At 46.6% G+C, this 22,137-nt stretch overlaps 1 protein-coding gene across 1 annotated transcript; it reads right to left on the reverse strand.

The window, feature by feature from the left end:
• Positions 1–3,023: 3,023 nt before the first annotated feature.
• On the reverse strand, positions 3,024–20,908 carry LOC144947078 (uncharacterized). The gene is made up of 7 exons (XM_078876256.1): positions 20,824–20,908; positions 8,638–8,733; positions 6,918–7,013; positions 5,266–5,361; positions 4,839–4,932; positions 3,582–3,701; positions 3,024–3,111 (listed from the first exon to the last, which is right to left on the reverse strand). The coding sequence occupies exons 1-7, from the start codon at positions 20,906–20,908 to the stop codon at positions 3,024–3,026; spliced, it is 675 nt and encodes a 224-aa protein (XP_078732382.1).
• Between the last annotated feature and the right edge of the window lie 1,229 nt (positions 20,909–22,137).

Genomic DNA, 22,137 nt, shown 5'->3' on the forward strand with positions numbered 1-22,137 from the left:
CGTAGATAGGTTCAAAGAAAATAACAAAAAAACTACGACGTTTCGATCGCAACACGAGCAATCGTCATCAGGAGAGCAATCTTATTCTCTCTGAGATCAGGGCAGATCGAAACTTCGTAGTTTTTTGTTATTTTCTTTGATCCTATCTACGTGACTTTACCGAAAGACCCAAGAATATCACGTTTGAAGTTACATTGTTGAAGTTTAAGCGCGTGGGTCCAAAAGGGCTTGCGCGACTCGAGTGCTGGCGAGGGACTTATTGAGATCCGAGTGGATGGGGAGACGTTCGTTTTTCCACGATTTGCTGTGCTTCCCGGACAGTTGCAGTATTGAGGCAAATGGATGGGGAAGTGATGTGTGGCAACTCGAGAAGCCAGGATTTTGGGTCGGCTTTAAGGTTCCAGTGCTACCGCATTGCATCGTTCAACTGGACATCAACAAGCCGGGTGTGTGCCGAGCTATTTATGGTCCATGCCGTTGCACAGAATACACGAGGCCCATCGCTTTTACCATAGCACTGGCGATGCTGGTGATAAATAAGAATTCTCAAACAAGAACACGGAACAAAAGCTGAAAAGTATTTAAGGAAAAAAATCGTGGAGCGGTGCATGCTGAGGGTTACTCAGGGACGGAAAGAGGAATGCAGATGTAGTGACATCGCGGACGTCTTTGTGCAATGCCGGCCCTAGAGAGGCACGGCGTGCGATGATGGATAGCGCTGAGTGGCACCACGCTCAGCCTGCATTGCCGACCCCTACAGGATGGGGTGTGAGAGTGTCAGCCATGGAATCGGGTTATTATAGGCCATGGCACTCTGGTTGACCCCGGAGGACACGTGACTGGTAAAGTCTACACACGGGCACCAAGTGGGGGGCTAGGAGTGGTCACGTGTCGGGGCGAGATCCTGCTCGAGGATTCGAGAAGGTGGTCGTGGCCAAGGGCGGGGCCAGCCACGACCAGTGAGGATATAAGCCGGGTCCCCAGAGGGACCGGGGTTCAGCGTTGCTGTTGTCATCTGAAGATCTACATTCGACGTCCGTGAAGTCACCAACACGTGAAACTGGACCCAAGCTGGGGTCCTGTCCGTTGTAGCTACTCCCAGTGTATTTAGTGTCGTTAGCCTGGTGTTCCACCACCATAGGTTGTTATCTGGTGAAGGGGCAGTTACCCCTTTGTGTTGGTATCAATAAATGTGTGGCCTCCAAAGAGTATGTCTGCGACTCAGTTGAACTCACTACACATTATATCAAGCCATGACCTATCCACAAAAAGCAAGCACGCTGAAGACTTTGCGTTGACTGAGAAAGGTAGTGGGGGCTGGGACAGGACACATTGTCAAGAGGTACAATGGCTCATGGATGGAACTGGTGATGGAATAGCAACAAAAGGAGAGAACGCACTCGGCAGGGTGACTGCTGTGGGAATGGAGTGATGCGATGAGTTGTGGCATCGCAAGATGGTGGGGGGATGACAACAATGTGGGGATGCGTTCAACTAGCAGTGGATAGATTGTGGTTGATAGAAGAGATTATTTCAAATGCTAAACTTCCAAGGTGCCTTCACCATTGCTGCACTGTATTGTCCTTGTTTCGACTTCTATTACAAACCTCTTGGTGGTCGGAGATAATTGGTGGCGTTCCAAACACCTTTTAATCAGTTGTGTTGATCCCGATTGGCTTTTTATGCGTTCGCAGATTAAACGCATATCTCTACACTCAACAATGAGTTTTTTTAAATCATGAATCGTATATTATTGTAGTACTGTATGCATAACAATATTGTCCTTTATCCAGCAAAGCCTCACGGTTCCAGGACTCTTTGTCAGGAGGCGCAGTCATCGGGATGTTTGGCCAATGCCACTGACGCGTGTTTTGGCATGTGGGAGGAAACGGGAAAGTCCGGAGAAAACCCACCACGCGTACGAGGGGGTGACACCTCACAGCTTCACACAGACTCAAGGATACCTTGGCTGCTCTGTCTTCTGTGCACGTGGTGGCAGCCGTATTAAAATTGGTGACAAAAATGCCAAAATGTTTCTTTCGAATGTAAAAGAAGATGACTTTTTCTCACGCGCTTTCCACCGGAGGGTTTAAGCTAAAAAGAAACACTGATCGTGCGGTCATATTGTTAACATAAATCAGTACACAAACAAACGGATCATTTATCATCTTTATGATCGATGTATTCATATAAAGTGGTTGTAGATTAACCTCAATATTAATCGGTGCAGTGTAGCAGTTTAATAAAAACTAGTTAATTAAGAAACCACGTCATTCAATCGTGAATATGTCACGGTGTAATGTAAGTAGTCACACTTGCTTTGAGGAAAAATATGTAAAAAACATGTAAAAAACATGTTACTACAAGAAGTACAAATAATCGTAGGATATCAGTTATCTATATGAAATGCAAACCGAATGTCTACTATAAAACATGAGCAATTTAAAAGCCATCGGCGATTACAAGCCATCATGCTATGACATTGTCATGATAACAATGGTTATTTTCGGTGTCTAAACAAGAAAACAGAGGTCACATTGTACATTAAAGCTACGTAACCTGTAACGTACACTCCCTTTTAAAAGCAACACTAAAATAGGTATTTTGATATATTGCGCATAACATTGTGCACAGATGATCACATCCTGCACCCTTCATTGTGTAAATAATTGTTCCAATTATCATTTGGTATCGTCATTATTTACACGTTTGAGTAACACTATTTGAAATTTCACAACCGTAGATATAGCACCATTACACATATTTATTACCGTGTGTGAATCACTAAACGTAATTACGCGGAATATTTCGAGGTATGATGTTTGCAATTGTGATTCAAATGCATGCACATTTGAAATGATTAAAAAAACACGGTCAAAAAACAGTATGATCCTGCACTTTTGAAAATGTTAAGGCATTTGCTAAATACAATGATACGAAAAAAGCATGCATTATTGTAGGCTACTAAAGGCTACAGCGGTAGCTATTCAGGCATTGTGTTGAAGCAATGGAGCGGGAGGGCATCAGATGTTTGTGTCCGCTGAGAAATGGTCCTTCCCACACACGTAAACCGTGCGGTAGAATGTTCTGTAGATCATCGTATAGGATTTCCTGTAATGAAACGTACGAGCACTGTGTGCGTTAACATGCAGTGCACAGCAATATAAAAAAAATCCAATGCTTGTTAGTCACGTGATATGATTTGCAATGTGTTATTTAGTTAATCGTTTTTGGAATGCCGTCTGAAATATAAGGTACCTTTTCTCTAGATAATGTTGCCGACCGATAAGTTGGCTCATTATATTTCAAAGTAACCAACAATTTTTTTAAACTATACTGTGCTTGTGTGAATCATCAAACCCGGGTGCACGCGCGCCTCCGAGTGCACGCCGCCTGATAAAATTCTACCGAAAGAAATACTCACACAATGCACATTCGGTAAGGCTATGCGCAGTGCGTTTCAACCACCCACATACCGAACGTCGGATATGTCATTAAAATGTGCGTATGGCGCAGCGAGCATGTTATCTGGCACCCCCTCTGCCCTCCCCCCACCCTCCTTTGCATGTGCAAAGCCTGACTTGAGCTGGTAGCAGGCGTGGCGGGGTCTCCAGGGACCACAGCTGACAGCCACGTGGTGCTTGCTCAGCTGGCTGTATCCACGACGGAACGACTGCGACATCGTGCTCATCACACACTGCCTGTGGCGGTGGAGGAGGGGGTGGGGGGGCACACGACGCAGCACAGAGGAGAGCAGCGCTCGCCGGCGACACGCCACGACGCAACTACGCCACAGCGTCCCCCCTTTCGCTCTCGGCACGTTTGTTGGGGCATTTGACGGCGTTGGTGAGCGACGTTTGCGTGCGTCGCGTGGCTCCTACGAGGGCAACGAGAAACTGGATTAATTAGCGAATGTATGGTGAACTTCTTTCGCACCGTACGTAGCCGACCGTGCTCAACACAAACGTGATGATGTTATGGGTGATTGTTCAGATGGACACTCTTGATTTGATGAATGCGTTTACATTTGAGTGTTTTTTTTACACCGTATTCAATGACTGTATCATCATCATTAAGAGCAGCAGCAGTGATCGATTCGCTGCTTCATGAGGACTTCCCCACGTCGCCAATCTTCCATAAGCTCACGATGCAGCAATTAATCTAGTTCCTACACATGAGCTCATCTCATTGCTCCATCTCCACAGCGAACGTCCCTTCAGGCGTTATACTACCCTGCGTTGGCTGCCACTGCCCCATCCATTGCATCCACGGCCCATCAGATTTTATTCACCACGGGGTCTTAGCCGTGGCCAGGAATTGAACTCGGGTCGCCGTTTTCAAGGTGCAGTGTGAACCACCGTGCCAGCGCCGCTACGCGTATCAAGTTCAAGTTCATTTATTAGGTATAGCCCTGTGAGCCATTCGGCTCTTGAATCGGGTGCAACTGCAACAAACAAAAAACAATCCAGAGACGCAGCAGTTGAGCGTTCATTTCACAATCGGATGCCCGTTGCGTTGATTAGCTTACATTGCCTAAGCTAATCATCCCTCTGGGATCGTAAAAAATGAGTACCACTTTGTTGGAAGCCAACAGCGGTTGTCCGACGGAGAGACTCACCCCTGCCGTAGCGGTGTTGTGTGAATTTCTGCCTCAGGTTCAAGGTAGCAAACAGGAGATGAGAGTGCCACTGGGTGCTCAATTTCGTCGGAAGCCACTTTGAATCCTTTGTGATATGTCGCAAAGTGAAGTTTGTGGTTAACAGGAGGCTTCACGTATGGAGCTCCCTCCGATTGTGCCAGGTGTTTTGCATGAAAAGACATCTTTCGTTTGCTCTCACCTCTTCTCACAAGTTTGACCCTGAAACCCAGCAGGGCAAATGCACCTCCCATCAGAGCACCTGCCCCCATTCTTGCAGGGACTCGGACAGAGTGCTTTGGGAAAACAAGAGAGGTTTGTTGTGAATGAGAACGGGGTGGAGGTGGGGGGGTGGTGGGGGCGCCCTCAGATAGACATGTAAAACTTTAAACACGAGGTGCTAGAATATCAGCGTATAGAAAACACTGCATTTAGTTTTGACAGTCGTTAAATAAACAATATCCAGCTCGATACTTTTTCAACGACACGAAGTTGCTGGGCAGGAACATTTATCGGGATTCTTCTTGAACAGGTTTTTTTTTTGACGATGAGACAAAACTGCGTGCTATGTGCCGTTTTTTTTTCTTGCGCAGGGGGTGACCTCAGGTTCCGCGAGATGTAGTCCGTACCTTTGTGGCATTGAGCGCCGCCATAATTCGGAGGACACTTGCAGCGATTTGGACCCACGCATGCACCACCGTTCAGGCACTTGGATCTGCATTTAACTGAAAGGTCACACACGAACGGCAACAGAGCAACCAGTGCTCTTGAGTGGCAGGAGACGCAGAGACCCTCCCTCGAGAAAGACGCCCACTTTGTTAAACCACAAGAATTAAAGCAAGTACTGCGCATTAGCAACGATAATAGTAACTTACGGCCCTTTGTCAATCCACTGCTGGATGAAGGCCTCCCTGTCAGTAATGGGGCTTGTTTGACCATACTTCACCACACTGCTCAATGCAGAACTGGTCCAGACGTTACTCACCGCTGATGTTATTCGTAGCAAAGAATCGAGCCCAAGTCGCCAGGTTCATAGCGCAGTAGGCTGAACACTATCATGCTACTCTTCCCCACTTCACCACATAATTCAAAATAATACATACTCTACATTGATAAATAATGAAACCGTTGTTTAGGCTGTTGTATTCCCTTGTTTCATGCTGTAAATAAATTGGTGCGAGTCTCAGTATTGCAAATTGCATGAATATAATCCATTGTTTGGTTATTCGCGGTGCTTCTCAGACTCGCGTTAATATGATCCCCAATTTATACCTACACACATTAGCCAAACATCTCCATTTGTAGGCACAATTAAGTTTCAGTCAGAATGCAATTTAATATGTGCTACATCCATGTAATAATTGGCTAACTTTAAAGTGTCACCCTGGGGTGCCAATGGGGAATAGCAGTTGAGACTTGAGAACAACCATGCTAACTCATGATATTACTTCAAAATAACACGATCTCAGACCGTTAAGTTCGATGGTGTTTGCACAATTAGTCGGTGTAATTACAGCATGGGTTACACAGAAGAGCTTCGAGAGAGTGTGGAGGGTGGGGTGGTGGGGATTGGAGGGTCCCGTGCAATATTCCATGAGAAATGAAGCCGTGTTCACACATGCACTGATTTGTCGGAGCATACCACAATTATTGAGCACACCAAAAGAGACCACGAAGGGTTCATGAATGATGCGCATGTGCAGTTGCGGAGCTGTCGCGTCCATAAATGACGTCACGCAATTTTGGACGATTTCCCCCCCCCCCTCGTCACACGGCGTCACAAAAAGTCAAACCCCCCCCCTCAAATATGACGTCAAAAATATTTCCCCCCCCCCCCAAAAAAAATAAAACATGCTTCAAATCGCTTTAAGGTATTGTCATTGTAGTGCGTATTTAATGTGGCGCTGCACTCTGATGTTGTAGGAGAAAACATTTATTAAAAAGTCTATTTAAGTAGAAGGTGTTGTTTATATTTATTTAAAGTTGCGCATTTTGATGTGACGTCACATTTCTCAAACCCCCCCCCCCCCTCTTCACACATCGTCACAAATGTCTGACCCCCCCCCCCCAGGTGCGTGACGTCATTTATGGATGGTCCCATAGGCTGAAAGGGCCCAGGTGCCGGACTACATAGTGGAGGGGAATTGAATAAGAGGCCCCCCACTGATTGTCTTGCCCTTTGACCCATGCCAACCACGCTACGCCACTACACCTGTCAATAACATGGAGCCGCTTTGGCATTTGTGACGGTGCTGTTAATGACGACGATCCTGCAACTCACATTTCTCGCAGTACCTCCCGTGAGATCCATGCTTGCACTCGCACGTGTCGGGTGCGACGCACACAGCGCCGTGACTACACGGGACGTAGCACTTGGCTTGAGCAAAAAGGCAGACGGCACAAATACATGAAGACGCACAGCATGACACTGCGAACTGGCGAGACGATTTCTTTTTGCACGTGCAACAATTACCGCCATCCTGCTGGGTAAAATGTGTCGTAAAGTCACGTAGGTAAAACATTTATAATAAAATATGAGAAATAATAATAGAAATAAAATAAAAAATCACGACGTTTCGGGAAAATAAATAATAAAATACTAGAGATAGTAATAGAAATAAAATAATAAATCACGACGTTTCGGAGGCAACACAAGTCTCCGTCATCAGGTGGGACCGTCACAGCTAAATTTACTGTATCTTGATACAGTAAATTGTATACAGTAAATTTAGCTGTATTTTGTATCTCGATACAGTAAATTTAGATGTGACGGTCCCACCTGATGACGGAGACTTGTGTTGCCTCCGAAACGTCGTGATTTATTATTTTATTTCTATTATTATTTCTATTATTTTATTATTTATTTCTACCTACGTAACTTTACCGAAAAAACCTCAGAGTATGTCGTCCAATCGCTTGCCACTAAACAGTTTATATACATGTGCAGACCTTTGTCAATCCACTGCTGGATAAATTCCTCCACCACGCTGTTTCTTTCCATGGGGGTTGTTTGACCATCATTCACCACATTGGTCAGTGCGGATTGGTGAAGGACAGGTAGGTGCCCAGAAGTAGTTCAGATATCACTCGCTACTGATCAATAATCAAACTTGAGTCGCTGCTGGGTTCATAGTGCATTGCGCTAACAATTGCACCGCTACTACACCTTAAACATTGAATTTCATCATTGACCCACGATCAATTCACAGCTGGATGAAGACCTCCCGGTGCTGAGTGGTTGGGGTCATCTGAGTGCAAGTGGTGTGGTGTGGTTATCCACGTTATCGGGCGAGTTTCCTCACCAATCTGCATTGACCAGGGTATAATGACGTATGGCCACGTATCTTTCCCCCAATTTTGACGCATCTTGATACATTAACCTGCAACTGAAAAATGTATATATATTCATCATTACGAGGAAGTGAAACAGGAAGGAGACAGACTTCTAAACATGGATCTTTCTGTTAGATGCAGTCATTTGATGCCGCTATTTGTGACGTTTCAGGGAACACGATGTGACAAATCAAGCATCCCAGCTTACGTGGAAGAATGTCTCGCTCCAGCTCTCAAATCAACAGATAGACACGACGCGTATCTAAATAACCACATTGTACAGCTTACTGGCCTACCAAGGAGTTACTCCGTTCTTTCGATGTCCTCTAGTACACAGGTAAATATCGGCTACAACAGGTGTTTCGTAAAGCCAGTAAATGCACCGCTCTGCGGCCCACTTTTCACTTCCCACAAAATCAGCAGCCTGCAATACAATGCAGCGATACGGTCCAATTTACACTTCAATGGCGATTAATGGGAGATTCGAATGGACCGTGGAAGACCGGCCCACAAACTGCAGTTTGAGAATGCGGAGGATAGAGGGGAGAAAAGCGAAGGAAAATCCCGATCGGATCCTCCCCCACTCCACCCCACCCCCCCAATCTCTCTCTCTACGAAGAGTTGACGGCGGGGATTTGAGAGGCAGCAGCAGCAGATGGTGGCCGTACGCTTGTCGCAGCGAAGGCCCGAGTAGCCGTCCCTGCAGGTGCACACGCCAGGAGCCGCGCAGCGCCCGCCGTTGACGCAGCCCTCTCGGCACAGCGCTGTTTGGGGGCATCGCCAGAGGCACACCACGGGAGGAGCCTTTAAGTTTAAGTTTGAGCTTTCGCGACTGCAGGAATTACTCTGTAGTTCTTTCGGTAAAGTCACGTATAAAGAGAAAATAATAAATGCAATAATAGCATACGACGTTTCGATTGCAACACAAGCAATCGTCATCAGGTATAAATGAAAACAAACCTAGTATTCTTAGAAATACAATGCAATGCAACACAGAGAGTCGGCTAACATAACAGTCAACACCTTATCTGGTTAATTACGTTCTTCCAGAGAATGCTACATTTAGCCATGCTAAATTAGCCGACTCTCTGTGTTGTATTGCATTACATTTCTAAGTATACTAGGTTTGTTTTCATTTATACCTGATAATGATTGCTTGTGTTGCAATCGAAACGTCGTATGCTATTATTTAAATTAGTTTTTTCTCTTTATACGTAACTTTACCCAAAGAATCAAAGAGTTGAGCCTTTAGCTGTCGGCAGAAACCTCGCATAGGGTCGCGCTACCCCAGACATCGTCGTCGTCGTCATTGGCCGCTAAGTGATCGGAGTGGCGATGATGACGCATTGGCGAATGTTCGTGCGTGTGTATGTGGTCACAACGGTGACTTTCTGTGCCTCAATTATGTCGGATCAGACTTAAATAAGTACCTGGTGTGCTGTGGATACAACGTCAGCATTGGGGCGACAAAAGCGGCTTTGGGGCCGTCCATAAATGACGTCACGCGATTTTTGACGAATTTTTACCCCCCCCCCTCGTCACACATCGTCACAAATGTCTGACCTCCCCCCCTAGGTGCGTGACGTCATTTATGGACGGCCCCTTTGGCGTGGTGTTTGCCACACCACCTACTCATGTAACCATGCCAACCTTAATGGGCAATGTTATTGCTAACAGTGCTTATCCCAACAGCGCTGTATGGGAGACCGTTGTTAATGATGGTGTGTTTCTATCCACCAGTCTGAAATACCCCCTTGTGATTCAAACACGTTGACGGTAGGTTTACCTTCGTGTGAAGACACGACAAATGGAATTGATGTACTGACGGTCAGAGTTATATATTTTGTTTACTGCAATCCCGTTTTTCCTAATTTGTCAGACCATGAACAAATTACACGCTAAGTGTTAAGAGTCATGACACGTGGAACCATTTTAAAGGATATGCAGTACACACTGCAGTGTTGAGTGACAATGGAGTAGAAACACTTTCACGTGAACATAGCGTGAGCACACTTTTTAAGAGGAAGGGTTTCCAGAAATGAGCCAGAGGTGGTTGTCACATGCAAAGGATCTTCTTGCCTTATTGGCCTTGTTATCACTTTTTATTGCTAAACACACACATACAGACCTCTTAATCTGCCACAAATAAACGCTCATTATTTGGTTGAAAAATCTTAATATATTGAGATCTGCAGAGCTTGGGCAATCTATGAATGCGCCAGCTCACTGCTGCGGTCTTCCAGCTCGTCTGCAGTTCCGCGGCGATTGTGAGGTTTGATTTGCATGAACGACGCTGTATGTAAAACTAAACATTGTTGTTTTTTTTTTATGAAATGCAGATGGCAAAAACTGAAAAAAATGTATGTAATGTGCACACGTGTCGGTGGATGGTAAGATAAAGGAAATACATACCGATGGTGCATCGCGCACCCATGTATCCCTTGGGACAGGCACACCGGTTACTGTTCAAGCAGGTACCTCCATTGTAGCACGGTGGATAGCAGAGGGCTACACACAAGACAAAAGACAGAATTTGAAACCTTTTTTTTAATATACATAAAATAACAATGATCATTTGAATCCCTTTGTCAATCCAGTGCTGGATGAAAGCATCCCCGTTCATGTCGGTCATTGAGGTTATTTGACCATACTTCACCACGCTGGTCAGTGTGGGATGGTAAACGGGGGAAGGCCCAGGGACGATTAAGAAATATGTAACTCTCCACTGATGTGAGTCACGGCTGCGAATTCAACTCAAATTTCTGGGTTCATGTTTATGTCCATCATCATTTTCATCAGCCATAATCCACTGCTGGACGAAGGCCTCCCACACCCGTTGGCATCTCTCATGGTCCTGGGATGTAGCGATCCATTTAGCACCGCGTAAGAACAGGACGTCTTCTTGATTCGATAATTCCTCGATACGAGACGGACACAAGCTGAAGAATCAGACTGTCGAACGAGCGGCAGAATTGAAATAAATACATCGCGACACAGTTGGCATAGATGCAGTGAGAAGGAAAGGAGAGCACTCCATACCTCTGGAGAGTGGCATAACCTTTCCTACCATAGGGGCACAGCTGACAGTAATTCTAGAGGAATGGGATTATATTATTAGTGTCTCTGAGAATCGCACATCGTGTTTGATCGCTCTCATCGGATCGGGCGACCTGAAAAACTGGCGGTGTACTTTCTCACTCTCTGTTGTGTAAAATTACGGGTTACCAGAGCACAGAATGCAATTTCACATTCACTCGGGTAAGATGGGCTGCAAGCACAGTGGCCAGATGTTAACTACCTCGCCTGGTATACAGGAGGTCGTTGGTTCGATCTCGACCCTGACGCCTGCTGTATATTTGGAGTTTGCATGTTCTCCCCTTGGTCATGTGGCTTTTTCTCCGAGTCCTCCGGTTTTCCTCCTCCACATTCACAAACGTGCGTTTGGAGTATTTGGCTGCTAGAAAATTTCACACGATAAGCCACTTCGTTGAGCTATCATTTGCGGCCAGGTCGCTTCTAAAAAAAGAGCTATGTAGCTCAGTGGGCCTTACCTGGTAAAGTAAAAATAGTTTTAATTTCGTATGAGAGAGCAACATTCTCTCAACATGGCATAAGACAGGAGGAGGCAGTGTGCACGTGGTGCATCTGCGTTCGAGGCTTCGCCGATTTCACAGCCTTGGTCAATCCACTGCTGCATGATGGCTTTCCCCATATTATATGGGTTGCTTGACCATACTGCACCACACTGGCCAATGCGGTTTGGTTGAAGGGGTTCAAATATAATTTCCAATTTATGTTATAGTCATTCCCTGTAATCGAACTTAGGTGGTTGATGTCATAGCGTAGTGGGAAACCCGTGTCTCACAGCTAAGGAACTCTAATTGATAAAAAAAAAAGACAAATTAGGATTTTTCCTTTTACTTTTTGCATAAAATATGCCCCTCCTACGTATGACTACTTTGGGATTTTCTGACATGTAATGTCCGGTGCCTATTCGCGTCTTATCCCTCACCTTTCCCAATGTCTTGGATACAGTGAAGATGATTGCACCTTGGAGTTCATTGTTGTTGTTAAATAAAGCTAACAAAACAATAACGTTGGGAGCAATTTTTTTCGCGGCTAAGGCTTTCCTGCTGTACTGCATGATACATATACTACACATACTATAGCCTCTGTTGCGTGCTATCGAAGCTATTTCCGATTACACCCCGGGTGCAATGCGATCCTGTACATTGGTACAATACTGCAGGATGAGCTGTGAAAGTATGCTGCCTACGCCGGGTTAAGTTTTCTATTGTTTTTCAATAAAGCGTGCATCCAATTACAAAAGTGTTCGTTTGCCTATTAATAATAAAACACGCCGTAATCATCAGGGAAATCGTTCTCTTTCCCCGTGCACCATTAAGAATGCGTGCAGCAGCACACACGCAGAGTTCTACAATTGCGGCCTTATTAATGTGCAGCTCTGCAGCACACACGCACAGTTCCAGAGCTGCGGTCTTATTAATGTGCAGCTCTGCAGCACACACGCACAGTTCCAGAGCTGCGGTCTTATTAATGTGCAGCCCTGCAGCACACACGCACAGTTCCAGAGCTGCGGTCTTATTAATGTGCAGCTCTGCAACACACACACACAGTTCCAGAGCTGCGGTCTTATTCATGTGAAGCTCTGCAGCACACACGCACAGTTCCAGAGCTGCGGCCTTATTAATGTGCAGCTCTGCAGCACACACGCACATTTCCAGAGCTGCGGCCTTATTAATGTGCAGCTCTGCAGCACACACGCACAGTTCCAGAGCTGCGGTCTTATTAATGTGCAGCTCTGCAGCACACACGCACAGTTCCAGAGCTGCGGTCTTATTAATGTGCAGCACTGCAGCACACACGCACAGTTCCAGAGCTGCGGTCTTATTATGTGCAGTCTGCAGCACACACGCACAGTTCCAGAGCTGCGGCCTTATTAATGTGCAGTATGCAGCACACACGCACAGTTCCAGAGTTGCAGTCTTATTAATGTGTGCAGTCTGCAGCACACACGCACAGTTCCAGAGCTTCGGTCTTATTAATGTGCAGCACTGCAGCACACACGCACAGTTCCAGAGCTGCGGTCTTATTAATGTGCAGCCCTGCAGTACATACGCACAGTTCCAGAGCTGCGGTCTTATTAATGTGCAGCACTGCAGCACACACGCACAGTTCCAGAGCTGCGGTCTGCTTAATGTGCAGCACTGCAGCACACACGCACAGTTCCAGAGCTGCGGTCTTATTAATGTGCAGCTTTGCAGCACACACGCACAGTTCCAGAGCTGCGCACTTAATTTGCACTGCGAATCACGCACCTATGACACCCACATTGTCATCCACATTGTGCATAGCTCAAGCAGCTATGATGAAAGTAGCAGCTTCCAAGTCCATGAACCAATTAGCTTTTCATTTTATCCAAGTATATGTGTTTTAGTAGGTGCGTATGTATGAATTTGACCATTTTTTTATGGGTGTGTTTAACCATTTTTGTGCAGAGCTGTTAGCGCGCTGCGATACGAACCCGGCAATCCAGGTTCGATTCCTGCTCACGTTAAACACTATTGACGATTGTATTATCTGATCTAGTCCTGGACCTCCCCTAGGTCGAATGAGTACCTAGTGCGGTGTGTAAACATCGCCACGAGGGAGACAAAGGCGACCGGGCGTGGTGTTGGCCACCCGCCCCCTCGGGTGTCGTGCCGGCCTTCATAGGTGCTACTCGCTAACAGCACTTGCCCCAACAGTCTGTTAAGGCTATACGGGGGGAGGGGAGCTCTTTGTCTTTATTTTTAAATATTTAAGAGATGGATGTTCATTTCATGTGGGTGCATATTTATTTTCCACCCACCTACCGAAATATAAATGACCAAATCGTCCAGACACTGTGCCAGATATCATCCCGTCCTCGTGAGCTAAGCAGTGGCTGAGCCCTGAATGGTGATGGGGATGTCCGACCAGCATGCGTGACGGGTGTTATAGGCGATAAGACTGCAGGCTTGGGTGGCGGCCAGCAGAGGACGGTGCAGCCAAATCCGTTGTACTCCCATGTCTATGATTTCCACCTTAATCAACAAGCGCTACCAAGTGTGTGTGGTCAAGAGTGGTCAAATGAGCTACAGGACCTGCAGGGCGTATATACACCCTCGTCCAACAGCGCATTTAATAACAAGGAATGCACATGTTACACGCGCCGACTGGGGTATATTTAGACCATCTATATGAAGTTGATTGGAGCAACGTCATTGAACGACACATCCGATTATTTGAGCTCGATTCCTGGCCGTGGCTAACATTAGTGGCGAATTATATCCGAACCGATACTCCCCCCTCCCGCCACCCCCATCATCAACCCCTACTGACCTGTATTGTATATTAAAATAATGCCAATGACAGGCACGTCGGGGAGGCCTGCCATTAGCCACGGAATGGCAAAGGTCTGTAAGTGATTGCTATTAAAGCAATCAGAAAAGTTCACGGACGATAGGGTGAGTCATACGTTTATAAAAGAGGATGGTTACATTGTTGGGATGCTTCTATTATGTTATTTCTTCGACTGCTAAGTGGTAGCATGACCAACCGATGAGATACATCGATTAAGTCAGCTCGTGTGCAGGTGCTAGATCGATTCTTGCATTACAGACACGTAAGATATGGCGACGACTTGGGGGCTGGTAGCAATCAAATATTCATAGAAGATGTATTCATTATTCTTGGCTTGTTTATACTTCTTCCACATGAATCACATGCCCTCTTTATACTCAGTGATAAGTGTACTGTAAATACAAGTATGATTGATTGCTCATTCGCTATATATAAATGTAGTAATTATCATTCTTTTCATCACGGCTGATGATCAGGGATTCATTTCTCACTCGATAATTTCTGGAACGCTGCTGGGAGGGCTTCATTATCGGCGTAAATCACTACCACGAGACTACAAGGTAGACCTATCCACAATAATTGCAATTATAATGTACCCACATTTCTAATTATTCTACGAACACGTTTGAAAAGTTGGGTTATGCGAAAATAATTCCTAGAACTATGTTCCAAACTAGCCATTGAACAGAGATGGCCACTGCATCGCGCACTTTCAGATGTGCTCTGCGGCCGTCTGGAACGCTCTTCCTTCCGACATTATGAAGCCACTGGAGCTATGTCCTTTAAAATCTTGATTGAAAATGTATTTCTTTAGAACGCAGTTTTGTGTTTAGTTTGTTGTCCTTTCATTAGCACGGTTGGCTATGTACGGCGCGAGAGAAGTTCAACATGCATGCAGCGTACATACAAGCGCCGCTGCTGCTGCTGCTACTGCTGCCACAGTAATGATGAGCATTGCCCAAGGGCGGCCCACGCCAGGGCTCTGTCCCTCCACGAGGGTGCCGCAGGGGACTTGGGCACAGCAGCGCTCACTCAGCCGGCGGGACAGAAGGGGCCAGCTGTCTCACGCCGGCGGGGAATCCCTGCCGCCCACCCAGGGGCCGCACGCGCTCGCAGCGCCAACAGCACGGGCTGCCCCCCCCCGCCTTCGTTTTCCGCCAACGAGCAGATGTCTCGGGCTGCTTCACGCGGCAGCCAGAGCGCACACGCAGGGAAGGAAGGTCCCGCGGTGGCAGGGGATGTTGCCGCGGTGTAATGGTTCGAGCATCCTGGCCGGTTTGATCTCTCGGCGCGGCAGTTGAAACCGGCCCGCGGGCCTCGAGCGATGGCAGTTGCACCGCCTGCACACTCTCGATAGTTATGCCACTAAATTTCGATTTAAAGCTTTCGTGACTGCAGAGATTAATCTTCTTGGTTCTTTCGGTAAAGTCGCGTAGAATGGAAGTAATAAAATAATAAAAATAAAACATCATAAAATAATTCTCACGACGTTTCGGCCACAACGCAAGCAGCCATCCTCAGGTGGAGAACAGGTCTGTCGAGAAGACAGATGTGTCATTCAGACTCTGTCTACTTGACAGACCTGTTCTCCACCTGAGGACGGCTGCTTGCGTTGTGGCCGAAACGTCGTGAGAATAATTTTATGATGTTTTATTTTTATTATTGTATTTTTTCCATTCTACGTGACTTTACCGAAAGAACCAAGAAGAGTTACGCCACTGTTGAACGAACACCTATGGAACTGTGAGCGTGTGTATTTTTAACGACCGTGGCTGCTGTTTATAGTGCAGCGGCTCAAAAAATGCTTTCTTCACGGTGGAGTTTTTTTCTTCAGTTTTTTTGTCCAGCATAAAAGAAGTGGTGTGTCTTTTTGTAGTTTTCAAAACAGAACTGCAGAGTGAATGGATTGGGTTTTTTTTGTCATGGTTTTGAAGTTTCACAATCGTTCCTTGTTGTAACCTAATGATTGACAAGCCATTTCTCTGAGCTCCGTAGCCACGGATTGCCCTGCCGAGTGTGATGTCTGGTTGACGGGCAATGCCAAAACTTGGCTCCATCATATTTTAAAAACAACGGCGCTCTTGCGAGACCGGGAGTATGTTCCAGATGGAAAATGAAAAAACCGGAAGAAAAAAAACATCCAAATATAAAACACTGAGCATCACCATTCCCCGCAGTGTAGCATACTATCCATTATACGTTGCACACTTAGTTATTGCAGTTTCACGGTGGATATTTGTGTGTGTGTTGATACCATGCCTTTTCATATTTCCAATGCAGGTACATTAATGCCAAAATAAGGCGGATGTTAATCATCGCAACTTTCATTCTAGTTATTTCTGGGAAGGTGCTGCTGCTGCGAAAGGTGTCTTTATGCAAGAAGTTTGATTTTGCTTATAATTGAGGCCAAAGTAAATCCGAGTTTAACTCAAAATGTCTCCCGAACGATCGATGAGAGAGGGCCCCCATGTTCATTTCAGATAACCACGTGGCACAACCCAAAGGGAAGGAGAGACAAAATGAGGCCAATAACGCAGATAGGGAGACCTTGGTGAGATGGATGGCATGATAATATGCTTGTCCTGATTTGACCAGAAATTTAAATGGCATAGAATCATGTAATCGGTTTCATAGGTGGTGATGACGAACCAAAGTCATCATCAGCCTTGATCGTTCCACTGCTGGATGAAGACCTACCCAAGCCGTCGCTGTCTCACACGGTCCTGCGATCTATCAAAGGAACAATCCATCCAAGCTGAATTCATCACCCCATCTCAGCGGTCGGCATCCTCTCGCGTGCATTTCTCTTGTGGCTGCCCCTCTGACGTTCGTCTTGACCACCGGTCACCACCCCTTTCATCAGCGAAGGCGATCTTTCTTAGCATCAAATTGACTGTTGAGGGATAGACTTATCTGATGAAATGTCATCATCACGGTTATCATACCAGGTGTGGTGATTTTGAGATAGAGTTTTTTGTTGTAGAATTGACGCAGGAAACACATTTCTTCAGAGCATTGAGGTACAGTAACTTAAAAATATATATCGTAGTCAGTGTACGACAAACAATTGTCAGAGGGCCTTTTCTTCACCATTTAATTAAATCATATTTGCAGTGGGGCTTAATTTTCAGCCGGGTCTGTCTGGGACTCTGAAACGATAACACTGTCAATTTTCCCGGTACTCGGCATTCCACATCCAGTATACCTCTCGGTGTGGCCGTGCCTAATTAGTCAGTCACGTGCCAACTCCACGAGCCTAGCAGCGATCCGGAAAATATCAAGTGGGAATTGAATCCCTCACTTGAATGATAGCTATACTCAACTGCAGTGCTGTACTTTGTTCTTCCACGGGTCAAGAAGGTACATATGATAGCCGCGCAGTGGGTAAGCCTTATCTCTTAATGCCTAAAGGCTGCGACAGTGACAGCTACTTGGCAATCTTTCAAATAATAGTGCTGCTACGTGTACGCAAGCTATACACGATTCACAGTGGCAATGCAATCTGAACGCTGATGTGCATTGGGGAGGTGAAAATGAAAGTCGCCTAGAACTAAATAGATCCCCGAAGCTGAGCAAGATTTGAACATGGATAGTGCTTTGGATGGGTGCCTGCCATGCCTAAGAAGACAGGCGTAGAGGGCTGTGCTGAACAATCCACTGTAGTTCTTGATTCCTCCACTCCTACCCTCGACCTCACCTTCAACCGACCCAGACTAGCAGGAATGGTGAAGTATGGTCATATATCCCTCACGGTCTCCAAGGCGTGGTGAGGCCATCATCCAGCAGTGGATTGAAAATAAAAACGCGTTGTATGTGTGTATAATTCACACCTATGTATAGCAAATGCGCGATTTACAATTGAATTGAAGATTTGTATGCGCACCCTTAAAGTGAATGGTAGTTTGTCGTTTTAATATATCAAGTGGGGCGTTTGAAAGAAAAAAAAGTGTATTCGATGTGTATGGACTCAAGTGCTGCACACCATATTTCAATGCAATCTCAGTTAAATGTCATTTAAGTACCTTACTTTGTTTTATGTAATTTCCGTGACTCATAAGGTGGCCTGATGTAAATAATAGCCAATCAAAGCGATGTTGGAGGAAGGCCTCTCTCCACGTCGTGTTTGTTACTGGGATTGCAGTTTTACAATACTTCACCACACTGGTAGGTGCGGGATAGTGAAGGGTGGGTGGGGATGAGGGGGGGGGGTCATGTAGCACTCGTCACTGATGTTAAATGAGACCAGGAATCGAAATCTGGTTCGCTGGCTTGATAGCACAGTGTACACACCACTGCGTCACCACCTAACAAAGGCAACATACCGTACACAGCGCCCTCATGTCAAAATAGGCGTCTGGACATTTGAAAGTTCAGAGCAACGCATTTTGAGAAAATAAAAACCCACGCACACTCGGACCCTGAACGGGGCACTGTGAACCACACTCCTCCCTTGAACTCACGCAGAGACCTCCACCCGTACACCCAAAGAGAATGACAGAAACATCGAGTCCTGCAGTCGTCCATCAGGGCTGCTCCAGATTGGTTCTGCAATTGCCGACGTAATATTTAGGTTGCTCAATATTGAGATTGAGTAATTTTGAGATATTGCGATTGAGTTATATTGAGATTGAGTAATATTGACATTTTCTTGGTTCTTTCGGTAAAGTCACGTAGAAGGGAAGTAATAAAATAATAAAAATAAAACATAATAAAATAATTCTCACGACGTCGTGAGAATTATCGCCACTGTGGAGAAAAATGCGGCCGGGCGTGGTGCTGGCCACCCACCCCTTCATGGCGTCGTGCCGACCTTCATAGGTGCTCGCTGTCAGCACTTTCCCCGACAGTTTGTTCCGCCTATACGGGGGACATTTGTCTTTGGAGTTCAAATGGAAACTTAATTTTGCTTGAGGGCGGTGCGGAAGGGGGTGCGAGGAGGGGGGCTTAACTGAAATTTCACTGGTATTTTTTTTCGTGACTTTAAAATGCACACGGCAGTCCACGTGCAACAGCGATGCTGCTACAGGTGCGCGCTCACAAGCAAAAGCACCCACTCCATAGCGGTAACGAGTAAACTGACCGCGTTATTTACGCCACACGAATCCGCAGGGGCGTCCCTCTGGAAATCAAGAGGGTTTAATGTATCACCGCTTTTGGCATTGGCACAAGTGTCGTCTGTGCCGCGTCGCGATACAACAACCAACAGCTCGGCCCAACCACAAAACTCAAACTTCCATCGCTTCTTCCCACACCCCCCTCCCCCTCCAGGCGTTGCCAACTCCTGCGAGTGGCGATTCGCTGGATAGAACGACTAAAGTAAGAATCAGAATATTCATTTGAACTGGAGGAATCCGATTATAGCTATGACGCTTTTTTTTCACAGATGTCCAGGAGGGGCAGATCAGAAGGTCGTGACAAGGGTCACGAAACAATGTACCAACTATTAAACAAAGGACACGTGGCACGTGGTGGGCTTTCGCGACCAGTATATAAATCGTGTAAGTAGAAATGTGTCGCAATCCTCCACTACCCGACACGGCCAACCAGTAAAAAATGTGTCACGTTAACAAAACTCCAATAAGTTGATTCTTCAGCCCACCGGTGTGTTTGAAGAGTGAATCCACAACATTTATCATTCTAAATGTAGCGATCTAACCCAAAAACCTTTATTATGAAAGTACACGTAGCTTGTTACGTAATTCTTCATACTCACCTGGAGTCGTATCATTAAAACCTAGTAAACGCATGCAGGGTTCTTATCACGCCCTCATCACATACCTTTAGCACGGTAGGCTAAGTACGGTGCGAAAGAAGGTCAATATATAATACCTGCAATTGTGACAATATACACATTACCAAGTACTGTATAAAACATAGTAAGTGATGAATCATCCTTAATACAATCCTAGAACCGCTCCCAAAGCTACGTAATGTATTATGTTGAACTTCTTTCGCACCGTACGTAGCCAAACGCGCGAGTCGGAAGTTGCGGGAAATGCCCTTGTCCCAGAAATCCGCTTACTTTGCAAGCTTCCTTGACAATGTCCGTAACTTTTTTCCCGGTGCCTCTTGCTCTTATATTACACGCGCATTGTTGATCTATACCGGTGTTACTTTAAATACCTAGTTTGTTAGTTGCACGATATTCTAGGGGGACCCTGAACTCGTGTTCTTCGATATTGATGTATTTTGCCTTTGTTTTGTTATTTCCGTGCTCACGCACCACGCGTCTACTTTGTAAAACGCCGTGGTAACTGCCTCAACGGGATCATCCCTGCAACAAATAAAGCACACACAAATGTAGTGGCTTTCACAGGTCAGATTGTTACGCAGGGAACCAAATGAATCGCTGGGTGTAGCGACAGAATCGTTACGATGGCAACACTGCGCCCTCCCCGAACCGCACCAAACCTCTCCACTCCGCTCAACTTCACATCAGGTCCGCGTACCTTTAATTAGCGGCGCCAGCCACATCAGCGTCAGCGCGGCCACCACCGCGACTTGAGCCCTGCAGCGGCGCGCGCCGTGTCCCATCGTCGCGAGGAAGAGCGCGCGGGAGGAGCTCTCAGCGAACGAGACACACGCGGAGCGCAGTTGCTCCCGAGAGCGGTGGGAGCAGTGACCGGAGCGGACAAAAAGAGCAATTGAGAGCTGGGTGCGAGGTGGGAGGTGGGGGGCGGGAGCTGGAGATGTGGATAGGTGGGTGGGATCACGACGAACACGGGGTCGTGCTCAGCTCCGAGGGGGAAGAAGAAGATGACACTGCAGCGCAAGCCGACAGGGCGGGCTGCATTCCTGAGCGCAGCTGCGACCGCGCCGCGCAACTCGGCGCTGGGTCCGGGATATTGATTTGGGGATGGAGCAACTCGTTCTCGGGATTAAGTGGCCTGCACGCTCTGCCTCTGGCGGCCCCATTGACGCGGTTTCACGCTCCGTACTCAGACACGCACGCTGAGCTGCGTGGTCGATTGATGCGAGGCGTCCTCGCTGTGGGGGCGGTGGCGAAGGTCTCGAGGGTGCATGCGATGCAACTGCACCAGACGGGCACAGCAGGAGCCTGGCTACAAAGATGTGGTGGTGGTGGTGGGGATTGGACATGAGGCTCTATTCCATTATTTGCACCGGGGTCCATTGCCAGCGACGCTTCATCACTGCCGTGGTTTCTTGCAAGGCTGGGTGTATCACGGTGAACCACTGCATCGCGCGTTTTCAGATGCGCTTCCGCGGCCGTCTGGAACGCTCTGCTTTCCGATATTAGGAAGCTACTGAAGCTACGTCCTTTCAAATCTAGATTGAAAACCCATTTGTTTATAACTAATTTTGTGTTTAGTTTGCTGTCCTTCCCCCACACCTACGATTAGCACGGCTGGCTACGTACGGTGCAAACGAAGTTTTAACATAAATACATCCACCACGGTGCGGGCCTTCCGTGTTTACCCAGCATCTGGTTTGCGCAAGGTGTACACACTTTCAGTTTGTGTTTAGACGGAGACAATGATGCGATTAAACTCGCAATATAAATAACGGGTTGTGTGTAGCGGTGGAGGAGTCGTTACTGCACTATGAAACCCGGTGATCAGATTTCGATTCCCAGGCACGGCCAATAATACCCTTGGCGAGTGCTCTCTGATTCGGCATAGGACCCACGGCTCCGTCACCAACCCGCACTGACCGGCGTGGTGAATGAGAGGGTATACACATCGAAGAATCCCAAGACACTTTTGTGGTTAAGGGTTTTAACACAAATATCACATTGGAACTTC

Source organism: Lampetra fluviatilis, chromosome 2, assembly GCF_964198595.1.
Source record: "Lampetra fluviatilis chromosome 2, kcLamFluv1.1, whole genome shotgun sequence".
NCBI lineage: Eukaryota > Metazoa > Chordata > Hyperoartia > Petromyzontiformes > Petromyzontidae > Lampetra > Lampetra fluviatilis.